Source organism: Astatotilapia calliptera, chromosome 5 (assembly GCF_964374335.1).
Source record: "Astatotilapia calliptera chromosome 5, fAstCal68.1, whole genome shotgun sequence".
NCBI lineage: Eukaryota > Metazoa > Chordata > Actinopteri > Cichliformes > Cichlidae > Astatotilapia > Astatotilapia calliptera.
The window spans coordinates 389,988-402,500 of record NC_137426.1 but is presented as its reverse complement, the minus strand read 5'-3'; the positions used below and the strand labels follow the sequence as shown (position 1 = coordinate 402,500).

General features: G+C 45.2%; 1 protein-coding gene and 1 long non-coding RNA gene across 5 annotated transcripts in view; one reads left to right on the top strand and one right to left on the bottom strand.

Annotated features, from left to right (window-relative positions):
- The window catches only part of LOC113021827 (actin-associated protein FAM107A-like), a 31,419-nt gene extending 19,901 nt beyond the window's left edge, over positions 1-11,518 (bottom strand). Inside the window, exons 1-2 of one of the 2 annotated variants that reach the window (XM_026166593.2) lie at positions 11,249-11,518; positions 3,742-3,793 (exon numbers count right to left, since the gene is read on the bottom strand). In XM_026166593.2, coding sequence (XP_026022378.1) covers positions 3,742-3,793; positions 11,249-11,272 — 76 coding nt within the window. In that variant the 5' untranslated portion in view covers positions 11,273-11,518. Of the gene's footprint in view, positions 601-3,741; positions 3,794-11,248 lie in introns of those variants that run through there. The other variant, XM_026166594.2, reaches the window with a different exon arrangement.
- Positions 6,202-8,747, top strand: LOC145428636 (uncharacterized). 3 transcript variants are annotated; one of them, XR_013908939.1, is made up of 4 exons: positions 7,225-7,366; positions 7,493-8,425; positions 8,537-8,608; positions 8,733-8,747. It is a non-coding gene; the product is annotated as an uncharacterized LOC145428636 (long non-coding RNA). The 3 variants fall into 3 exon arrangements; XR_013908938.1 differs by having other exon boundaries at positions 7,493-8,608; XR_013908937.1 differs by lacking the exons at positions 8,537-8,608; positions 8,733-8,747 and having other exon boundaries at positions 6,202-7,366; positions 7,493-8,497.
- Positions 11,519-12,513: the final 995 nt, after the last annotated feature.

The following is a 12,513-nucleotide window of genomic DNA, read 5'->3' as shown; positions in this document are numbered from 1 at the left end:
ATTTGGTTTCTTTTCGCTGTGTGTACATAATTTCTTTCCACCTCATGTTAACATGTGATGCAAATGACAATAAAGCTCCTTGAATCCTGCATGGACAGATCTGTGACATCATCAAGCCTGACGTCACGTTTATCTTTGACAGAAACTGTGAACAGTTGACTTTATTCTTGTTTTCAGTCACATGGTCCAACCCTGACCAATCACAGCTGTGTGAGTTATACCTGTGCGCATGTTGAATTCATTTATATTTCTAACTATGGCGTATGGTGGCCCCAAAGGTTCAAACACAGCAAAAAGAAAACATGTCGGGAAGAAGTTTGATCATCAGCTTCATGTTCCTCTGGGCCATCACACACACAATCACACAATCACACACACACACACACACAACAAAGACTCTGGTAAGGGCGGGGTGGTGGGCTGTGTGCCTTGGGACTGGTGCCATAACAGCAGAGTTGTAAACAGTCACTGCCCACCAGACTTGGAGGCCTTTTTTATCTACCATTGTTTACATCCCCCCCCCCCCAAATGCTAATGTTAGCTCAGCACTCAATCACTTCCAACTTATCATCAGTAAACAGCAGAGAGAGCACCCAACCCCCGAAAGCAGCCTCAATGAATGGAGAACCGGAAGAGCTGCATGAGGATGCTCTTCATGGACTGCAGCTCAGCATTCAACAACATGATCCCAAACATCGATCCCAGATCCGTCCTGTCACCTGCTAGTGGATCAAAGACTTTCTCACCAACCGGCCTCAATCAGGTCAACTTAATCCAATTTTCAGTTGCATCAAGGAGCTTTTTATTCTAAGGTAGACCCTACAATAATACATACAGAGAAAAACCCAACAATCATATGACCCCCTATGAGCAAGCACTTTGGTGACAGTGAGACCTAACCCTAACACCCAGTGCATCATCCAGCAGCCTATTGCAGCATAACTAAGGGAGGATTCAGGGTCACCTGGTCCAGCCCTAACTACCGTAATTGTCGGGCTATAAGCCGCTACTTTTTGCACAAGCTTTGAACCCTGTGGCTTTTAGTCAGGTGCGGCTTTTCTATGGATTGTCCATGATTTTTGTCATATCGTAAGACGATTTGTTTTGTTTGTTCCGCTGTTGTACGGCACTACGTTGCCTGGCGGAAGGGCATGTGATCAGACACACAGTATCTGGGTTCAAGAGTGGTATGTTGGTCACGTGTCCATCCGCCAGGCAACATAGTGCCGTACAAGTAGCGCGAAAAACAAACTTCAAATTAACGCTACGCGTTCAGCGGGAGTCGTGGATGACGAGCGGCGATAAGCTTGCGAAAAGCAAGTTATGCTCAACTCCACCGGTGGATTCTGACAGCGTGGAAAAATGTGAAAACATCCACGATCACCAACGGATTTCGAAGGGCTGGACTGCTGCATGATGGAGAGGAGGACACCGCCACGGCCCTTCAGAGGGTGTTCGACTCTGACACTGACAACGAGGATTTCTTTGGTTTTGTAAGTGACAACGAAGGAGAGAAGCGGAGAGTGGATGACGAAGCCACCCTGAGCCTGTTCGTGTCCGACACTGGAGGAGAGGACTTTGGTGGTTTTAGTGGCAGGAAGAAGAGAAAGATGGTGAATGACTGACTTTTCTTCTTGTTAAAGCTGTGTCACTGCACCTGAGCCTAAAAGGTAGTCCGAATCTATTGTTCTGGTGTGCTGTAGGTTATTGTTATGTACTACATTTGTTACTCATTTATGAAGCACAGTACATGTTTCGTACTTGTAATTACCGCTACTTGTACATATACCTAAAAAGTTATGCAAATATGTACCCATAACTTGTTTTTCAAAATATTAATAAAAGGGGTGTGTCTCCAAACAGCCATCTCTTTCCTGACAATTCCCTTTGTGCATATTCTCTTACATATGATAAGTCAACATTGAAACACCTGCGGCTTTTAGTCAGGTGCTGCTAATGTATGTAAAAAACAGGATTTTCCCCTGATTTTAGCTTGTGCGGCTAATATTCAGGTGCGCTTTGTAGTCCGGGAAATACGGTATATGCTTTAGCAAAAAGGAAAGTTTGAAGCCTAATCTTGAAAGTAGAGATAGTGTCTGTCTCCTGAATCCAAACTGGAAGCTGGTTCCACAGAAGAGGGGCCTGAAAACTGAAGGCTCTGCCTCCCATTCTACTTTTAAATACTCTAGGAACAACAAGTAGGCCTGCAGAGCGAGAGCGAAGTGCTCTAATAGGGTGATATGGTACTACAAGGTCATTAAGATAAGATGGGGCCTGATTATTTAAGACCTTGTATGTGAGGAGCAGGATTTTGAATTCTGGATTTAACAGGAAGCCAATGAAGGGAAGCCAAAACAGGAGAAATCTGCTCTCTCTTTCTAGTCCCTGTCAGGACTCTTGCTGCAGCATTTTGGATCAGCTGAAGGCTTTTCAGGGAGTTTTTTGGACATCCTGATAATAATGAGTCGTCCAGCCTGGAAGTAATAAATGCATGAACTAGTTTTTCAGCGTCACTCTGAGACAGGATGTTTCTAACTTTAGAGATGTTGCACAAATGGAAGAAAGCAGTCTTACATATTTGTTTAATATGTGCATTGAAGGACATGTCCTGGTCAAAAATGACTCCAAGGTTCCTCACAGCGTTACTGGAGGCCAAGGTAATGCCATCCAGGGTAAGAATCTGGTTAGATACCATATTTCTAAGCTTTTCAGGGCCGAGTACAATAACCTCAGTTTGATCTGAATTAAGAAGCAGAAAGTTAGTGGCCATCCAGGTCTTTATGTCTTTAAGACATTCCTGCAGTTTAACTCATTGGTGTGTGTTATCTGGCTTCATGGACAGATAGAGCTGGGTGTCATCTGCATAGCAGTGTAAATGTATGCTATGTCTTCTAATGATGCTGCCTAAGGGAAGCATGTATAATGTAAACAGAATTGGTCCTAGCACTGAACCCTGTGGAACTCCATAATTAACCTCAGTGTGTGAAGAGGACTCTCCATTTACATGCACAAACTGGAGTCTATTAGATAGATATGATACAAACCACTGCAGTGCAGTACCTGTAATACCTACAGCATGTTCTAATCGCTCTAATAGGATATTATGGTCGACAGTATCGAACGCTGCACTGAGGTCTAGCAGGACAAGCACAGAGATGAGTCCACTGTCAGAGGCCATAAGAAGATCATTTGTAACCTTCACTAAAGCTGTTTCTGTGCTGTGATGAGCTCTGAAACCTGACTGAAACTCTTCAAATAAACCTCTGCAGATGATCTGTTAGCTGTTTGACAACTACTCTTTCAAGGATGTTTGATATAAAGGAAGGTTGGAGATTGGCCTATAATTAGCTAAGACTGCTGGGTCTAGAGATGCTTTTTGAGTAAAGGTTTAACTACAGCTAGCTTGAAGGCCTGTGGTACATAGCCGATTATTAGAGATAGGTTGATCATATTTAAGACTGAAGCATTAATTTATTAATACTCCCTTATAATAAACCCTCATCACTCAGGCCACTCACACACAGACTCTATTCAGACCAAGTCCTTTTGGACTACCTCCAAGCACTTTGCAACTTATAAATATTTTATTCTGGTACAGTTGGTGTCGAGCACCCACAGTTTTGTTGTACATGTACAATGACAATAAAAGGCTATTCTATTCTATTCTATTCTAGAACAGGTCTGTGACATTGGCTGCTCACAGGTCGTACCGCCTTTATTACCTGAGACGGCCTAACTCACCTTTGCTGTGCGGCTGCTTCGGCAGAGCCTGATGGTCAATGTTATACGCCTTCTGCAAAACAAAGAAGAAAGGCTCATCATTTAGCTGAGGAGGAGGATGAGAGCAGTGGGGAATGGCCAACTCAGGCTAAGAACAAGAGAAAAAGAAACACACGCAGTGACTCAAGGTGTCACTCCGAACCTGGCAAAATCAGGTAAAACAGGAACAAGTGCAGTCACAGCTTCAAGCTTCCATTCACTCGTTTACTCACACAGGTGAGTCTCACAGGTGGAGATCCTGACACCTCACTGCTAAAAGCTTTCTCTGTTTTTATCCTCCTCTGACAGAAGAACCAACACTGAGACAGCAGGAACTGAACTTTCACAGTAAAACAGGTCTCTACTGTGGTAAAAACTAGCTTTCATCAACTACGCCTAATCTCTAAGGCTAAACCCTACATACCACACAAAGATATGGAGAAACTCATTCATGCTTTCATTATGTCAAGACTGGACTATTGTAACTCACTCTACTTGGGTCTACAATCTTCTCTTCTGCAGCGTCTGCAGCTGGTCCAGAATGCCGCAGCACGTCTCTTGACCGGCACTAGAAAGTTTGACTCTATCACCCCTGTTCTGAAAAATTTACACTGGCTTCCTATCAAATATCGAATTGATTTTAAAATTCTATTGTTTACTTATAAAATTTTAAACAATATGGCACCTGACTACTTAGCTGATCTCCTCTGTCTGTACAGCCCTCAGAGAGCACTAAGATCATCGGGCCAACTGCTCTTGGTGCAACCTAGGTCTCGGCTGAAGACCAGAGGAGGCCGTGCCTTTGCCGTTGCTGCACCCAGGCCATGGAATACTCTCCCTCTTCATATTCGCGCGTCAGATTCCATTCAGTCTTTTAAATCACGTTTAAAAACGTATTTGTTTGATCTGGCATTTAAGGCGAATTAGGGTAATTTACATCTGGCTCTGTATTTAGATTATGTAATTATCTTATATTTTATATATTTGTAATTTATATTTTAGTGTGATTTTATTTGTACTGCGATTTTACTGGAAAGCACTTTGGTGTACTTCGGTCTTAAAAATGTGCTATATAAATAAATTTTGATTGATTGATTGATTGAGTAAAAGCATCAGATTATTATTGATCACAGAGACAGCCAGTCTCATGTGTGTGAGACCACCCTCAGAAACTTCAGCTGCTGCTGCCACCTTAATGATCCACCTGACATCACTTCATCAGTCAGCTGACCCAGAATCAGCTGATCTCAGGTTTTTGGGAGGGGTGAAAGGGTTAAACAGTCCGGGTCAGAGAGAGAAAACACGAGTCAACAACATCAGAAAGATCTGAATCCAAAAATAAGAACAAAGACACGTTCACCAGTTTTCACAATAAAAAACAAACATGACAAAGTGAGAAAGACGCAGCTGCAGCTGTGCTCAGGTCACCAGCTTCTGACCACAGGTCTGAGTCTCTGGGTTCCCGTAACAACAGACGAAAGCTGAAGTAATAAAACACGCTGTTATTGGCTCTGGAGGACCGTTTCTGCAGTTCAGGCTGAAGAAGAGCCGAGGCACACCTGTGTGTGAAGAACAGGTGTATTAGAGACCTCGGCACAGATGTGAAGAAGAGCAGCTAAGATGAGAGCTCCGGTGTTCCAGATCAACTGGCGTTTAGATCAACTGGCGTTGGTCGAACAGATGTGTGGCAGTCTTGCGTTTCAGGAGCTCCTACCGACAAACCAGCAAAAAAAACGCCAAATGTGTCATCTGTGACACTTGTGAGGTTGTCTCAAACACACTCCGTCAGTCTTGATGCTGTTGAACAACAAAATGTTTAAAAATGTGGCGAGTTTACCTGGTGATATCCTCATGCGCGACGCGATCGCGAAAACAGCAAACAAGTAACACCACGCCGTTGTTGTTCACAGGACAGCAAGAGTAAACGATCGGGAGACCCTTGTCGTCGTTATCGTTCCACTCGCACGGTTTATGTCACCGAATTCAGCGTTTTTGCTCCACAACTAAAGCGAGCAGTTTGCTCTGTGCACTAACATGGACTCGAGTCAACCAGCGCCACCTCTGGCCAAGTGCCACAGCCTACAGCCAGATCAACCTGTGACACACATCTGCACCACGTTTAAATTCGTGTCATGCACATTTGTACCTTTCAATTGTGTGTTTGTGCGTCATGCAAACAAACCTTTGAAATGAATGAAATGATATCATGTATTTAATATCAGCCTACATTTGTACAAAATGCCAAATGACATACACATAAGAATCACCATCCTGATATCAATACTTTTGCCCATACGAAAAATGTCGTGAACACACTAATATTTCACCAGTGTTGTAACATCACATGTCGTTAGCGTAGTCTGTCTGTGTCTTCCCTCTGCAAACAAACATGTTAGAGTTGGTTGTGATATACAGTCTGCATAAGTGTGGTTAAACTAATAAACATGTGTAAGGAGATGGCAGTTACTGTGAATGTACAGCAGGTGATTAGTAATAAACAGCCAGACAATGACTCTGACAATCTCATTCAATCTTGCAGATTGCACCTTCTGTGGAAAGTGGTACCACACAGTGTGTGTGGACTTCCCCTGTGCAGAAGGCGACTACAAATGTTGTGGGTGCTAAATAAACAGAAAAAAGTGATCCCTGTTGTCTTTGCTTACTGATTGTTTTCAGTGTTGACAATCCACATTGCTGGCATTGCATCTTTCAACATGTTTGTGGGCAGATTTGGATGTACCAGGGGTAAGTGCAGCCACTCAGCCTCTACTCACTGTGATCATAGCAGCAGGTGCAGATGTGTCACAAGTTAATCTAGTAGTGGGCTATGGTCATGTGTTAGTGGTGGGAACAGTCATATCCACTCACTCTCACTGGCTGTTTATTACGAATCACTGTGTAACTGCTGTGGATTCACAGTAACTGCCGTCTCCTTACAAATCTTCATTAGATTAACCACACTTATACAGACTGTATATAACTCCAGCCATGTTGATGAATTGCCTATATTGGCTGGAAATATTCATTTTCAGGGAAAAGACACAGACAGACGATGCTTACAGGACGTGATGTGACAACACTAATGAAATATTGATGTGTCATATTTGTCCAAGGCGTATTTCATTGTTATGGAAAAAGAGAATATTAAAATCATGATGACCAATTGGAGTGGTGATTTCTATGACTTTGTGTATATAATTTGGAATTTTGTACAAATGTAGGCCAATAAGGAATATATGATATCATTTCATTCTTTTCAAAGGTTTATTTGCATGACGCACAAACACACAATTGAAAGGTACAAATGTGCATGACACGAATTTAAACGTGGTGCAGATGTGTGTCACAGGTTGATCTGGCTGTAGGCTGTGGCACTTGGCCAGAGGTGGCGCTGGTTGACTCGAGTCCATGTTAGTGCACAGAGCAAACTGCTCGCTTTAGTTGTGGAGCAAAAACGCTGAATTCGGTGAAATAAACCGTGCGAGTGGAACGATAACGACGACAAGGGTCTCCCGATCGTTTACTCTTGCTGTCCTGTGAACAACAACGGCGTGGTGTTACTTGTTTGCTGTTTTCGCGATCGCGTCGCGCATGAGGATATCACCAGGTAAACTCGCCACATTTTTAAACATTTTGTTGTTCAACAGCATCAAGACTGACGGAGTGTGTTTGAGACAACCTCACAAGTGTCACAGATGACACATTTGGTGTTTTTTTGCTGGTTTGTCGGTAGGAGCTCCTGAAACGCAAGACTGCCACACATCTGTTCGACCAACGCCAGTTGATCTAAACGCCAGTTGATCTGGAACACCGGCCGCTGCTGGAAAGGGAACAGGAAGCAGAAGACCACCGGAACCCTGAGGACTGTCTGCCCCCTGCTGGACTCTCGGCAGTGGTACAGCTGCGGCTCCGAGGCCGGGGTCAGCGGTGAGGGGGACTGTAGCAGGTTAGCATAAGCACCAGCTAGCATCGTCTGATCGAGCAAGGAATGTGATTGGACCGCAGGCCAAAACACATCTCACAGCTGTGTGTGAGCTTCCACTCTGACCTCTGACCTCATCACTTTGATCTTTCCCTGCTGCTTCACTCACTGCTGGATCAGCTTAATCTGCCCGACTAAAGACTCACACACACTAACACAAACCGTGTGGTAATTTGAACACCATGGCTTACCCCCCCAGATAAATCCGGACCTCTCCTCTCAGATCGTTCCTGAAACTCGATGCTCCAAGCTCGTCTCCACCTGCTGCACTGAAAACAGACAAACCTCTAGCCCCGCCTCCTCTCAGCTGCTCTTCAGCCTCGCCGACAGCTGCGCCGCCTCATAACTCGGATATTTGCGAGAGCTCGGCTTTCCTATAAGGTCGCATTCCTGCTGTCTCCTCCCCTGTGGAGTGCGACTCTGCAGTCATCCTCACCCTGATCGGAGAGGCGTACGATTGGCCTTCGTCCTCTCTCAGACTTGCTCAGTTCCCACCTGGCTAAAGCTCTCAGGTGAGAGCAGGTGCTCCTTTGTTCTGAGGTGTTTCGAAGCCAAACGTGAATCGCAGGAAATCATCTGAACGAGTTAAAAATCTGTAAATAAACGGTGTGCAGCACCAAGCCTCTCTCACTCTGACCTCAGAATAACTCACTTCCTGTGCTCGAGGTGGATCAGCTGATTCAGGTTGGACGTTCTTAGGTGTTTTTTGTAAAGCGGTGCTTTTTCCAAAAATTCAAATAAAAGTTTCTGAAACGATTTCTGACCTCTGCTCATGAGGTCATGTGACTCATCCAGTTTCTCTGAAAGTCGAACCTTACGGAGCAGGTCATGAATGTCTGGAGCCAGGTGATCTGAGACATGATCCAGGTGAGCGTTCGACGCTAAAGAACTGGAACCTCCACGCAAAAACCTTGTTTATTCTCAGAGACGGTGGCAGGTCGTGATTTCAATCAGCAACAATAAACAGCTCATCTTTCATTTTATCTGCCAGCTTCTGCTGAATTTAGGTGCCATCAGAGGTGAACTTCTAACTGATGTCCAGCAGGGGGCGACTCACCTGGAAGTCTGCTTGCATAGATGCTCATCAGGAAGATGTTTACTGATGATTTTATGGTGTCAGTCACTGCTTTTAGGTCTGACTGAATAAAACATAAAACTCATTTTGGTCCCATTCAGAGGAGGAAGTAGGAATCAGGAAACAGGGAGTAGGAGAATGTCGCGCAGCGTCTCGCTCCTCGGTCAGATTCTTCACGTCCCATCTCAAAACACAAAGATGGAACGAGAAAACGCTCAGCTCAAGGTGTGATAACTTCCCTGACCAATGGGCAGCGTCACATGGGCCATCTTTTACCTGTAGTCTGTTGCCTTCAGGAGCTGTTCTGGACTGCTGTAGGCTCACAGACTCACGGTGATGTCAGTCACTAATCTGTTTTTATATCCTTTAATTTATCACATCTAAAAATGGCGGCTTGCGGCAGTCTTGATCGCAGCGCCGAACGGCTTCATCTGAAAGAGACTAGCCCTCGCCCACAGCGCCATCAGGTGCTCTGCAGCACACCAAACACTCACACTGAAACCACAGAGCACCTCAGATTCAATCCAGCAGGTACAGGTGAGCTCTTCGTCCCACCGATCTCTGCACCATGGATGGTGCTTACAGCCGTCCCCCACCCCGCACCACAGGGGTACCATTTTCCTTCAATTTGTCACCTGTCAGGACATTTGAAGCACACCTGCTGCAACCTTCATCGCGCAGAATGAATATCCTCACACATACAGTGGGGCAAAAAAGTATTTAGTCAGCCACCGATTGTGCAAGTTCCCCCACCTAAAATGATGACAGAGGTCAGTAATTTGCACCAGAGGTACACTTCAACTGTGAGAGACAGAATGTGAAAAAAAAATCCATGAATCCACATGGTAGGATTTGTAAAGAATTTATTGGTAAATCAGGGTGGAAAATAAGTATTTGGTCAATAACAAAAATACAACTCAATACTTTGTAACATAACCTTTGTTGGCAATAACAGAGGTCAAACGTTTACTATAGGTCTTTACCAGGTTTGCACACACAGTAGCTGGTATTTTGGCCCATTCCTCCATGCAGATCTTCTCGAGAGCAGTGATGTTTTGGGGCTGTCGCCGAGCAACACGGACTTTCAACTCCCGCCACAGATTTTCTATGGGGTTGAGGTCTGGAGACTGGCTAGGCCACTCCAGGACTTTCAAATGCTTCTTACGGAGCCACTCCTTTGTTGCCCGGGCGGTGTGTTTTGGATCATTGTCATGTTGGAAGACCCAGCCTCGTTTCATCTTCAAAGTTCTCACTGATGGAAGGAGGTTTTGGCTCAAAATCTCACGATACATGGCCCCATTCATTCTGTCCTTAACACGGATCAGTCGTCCTGTCCCCTTGGCAGAAAAACAGCCCCATAGCATGATGTTTCCACCCCCATGCTTCACAGTAGGTATGGTGTTCTTGGGATGCAACTCAGTATTCTTCTTCCTCCAAACACGACGAGTTGAGTTTATACCAAAAAGTTCTACTTTGGTTTCATCTGACCACATGACATTCTCCCAATCCTCTGCTGTATCATCCATGTGCTCTCTGGCAAACTTCAGACGGGCCTGGACATGCACTGGCTTCAGCAGCGGAACACGTCTGGCACTGCGGGATTTGATTCCCTGCCGTTGTAGTGTGTTACTGATGGTGACCTTTGTTACTTTGGTCCCAGCTCTCTGCAGGTCATTCACCAGGTCCCCCCGTGTGGTTCTGGGATCTTTGCTCACCGTTCTCATGATCATTTTGACCCCACGGGATGAGATCTTGCGTGGAGCCCCAGATCGAGGGAGATTATCAGTGGTCTTGTATGTCTTCCATTTTCTGATGATTGCTCCCACAGTTGATTTCTTCACACCAAGCTGCTTGCCTATTGTAGATTCACTCTTCCCAGTCTGGTGCAGGTCTACAATACTTTTCCTGGTGTCCTTCCAAAGCTCTTTGGTCTTGGCCATGGCGGAGTTTGGAGTCTGACTGTTTGAGGCTGTGGACAGGTGTCTTTTATACAGATGATGAGTTCAAACAGGTGCCATTCATACAGGTAACGAGTGGGGGACAGAAAAGCTTCTTACAGAAGACGTTACAGGTCTGTGAGAGCCAGAGATTTTCCTTGTTTGAGGTGACCAAATACTTATTTTCCACCCTGATTTACCAATAAATTCTTTACAAATCCTACCATGTGGATTCATGGATTTTTTTTTCACATTCTGTCTCTCACAGTTGAAGTGTACCTCTGGTGCAAATTACTGACCTCTGTCATCATTTTAAGTGGGGGAACTTGCACAATCGGTGGCTGACTAAATACTTTTTTGCCCCACTGTACATGCAGGTGATCGCATGACCGAACACCAGATTTCTGAGTTTAAACTGTTGGTGTGAGGATCTGATCAGAGTATTCTCACTAACTGTAAAGATGATCGGATCATTGATCAGCGCTTATCACTCACCTTCTTTCCATAAACTGCTCCCATGATCCTCGGTGCCCTGCTCAGGCCTCTCCCTGGCTCTGCGTCCTCCCCACAACTTCTCCTTCTTTTACTTTTTCCCAGCAGCCTCGGCGCCCCCTCCTCCGCCTTCCCCTCCTCTTGCTCACCCTGCTGCCTGGCAGCCTGACAGCCCGGTCGCTGGGCTCCGTTAACCCTGCAGACTGTGAGGCGACTCCGAAAACTTCATACCAGCAGGAACCAGAGAGGAGCGGCCAGCTGAGCACACGCAGTGTGACTGCGAGGAGGAGGCCACCTGTTCCTGCCTGACTCCCTGCTTTCAGCTGTGAGGAGTTAAGGAGCTCCGGCTGGATTAAAGTAATCAGAGGAGACAGCAGAGCTTTAAGTCTCCTCCTTACCTCCTCTCAGAGGAGTGCAGACAGTCTGAGGAGTTCAGCGTTCATACGAATGAAGTGAACCAGTGACACACATTTGAATATTAATGCTGCATATCGATCTGATATTGGCGCTGGTATCAGATCGATATTTGTTAAATCATTCTTAATGAACAAATACGGGTCAAACATGCTGAGAAACATGTGAACCTTTCTGTGGTTTATTTACAGCCTGCAGCACATTAGAAACAGGCACGTTTACACCCAGCCCTCCAAAATAAAGGCTGGGAGGTGTTTTATTGTGAAAAGTCAAAGTGACAGTGATTTAATGGTCAGTGTGTTTTGATGGTTCATGTCATAAATCAGGACACACTGCTCTGCCCATAATCAGCTGACTTTAAAAGGTAAAAGTCTTCAGTATTAACGACCAGACTGATACTAATGTTTGCAGTGCCACCCAGCAGTGCTCATCAGTCTTCAGCGTTCGGTTCCAGTCCGAGTTTCTTCGCTGGCAGAGGCCCGTTGTGTTTGTCTGGAGCAGATTTAGGAGTTCAAACCTCACACGTTTTTATTTCACTGCTTCATACGATTCTTTCACAAGTCCACATTTTATTTCAGCAGCTCAATTGTTTTCCTTTCCAGTCATGTTATCATAAAACTACACCCCAAACACGACCTTCATCATGCAGAGCATCCTGGAATTGATCCCCGAACTTCTGATTGGGTCACACTCACATGGAGTCTGCTACTGCTGCCCCCTGGAGGGCTGTCAGAGCACTGCGGCACGATGGCGAGGCGCTCTTTACAGTAAAAACCAGTTTTAAAATTGATTTTGAAATCACCATCAGGGATTCTTGTTTAGGTTTAAAAGCAGCAGGTAACCTCAGAGAGCAC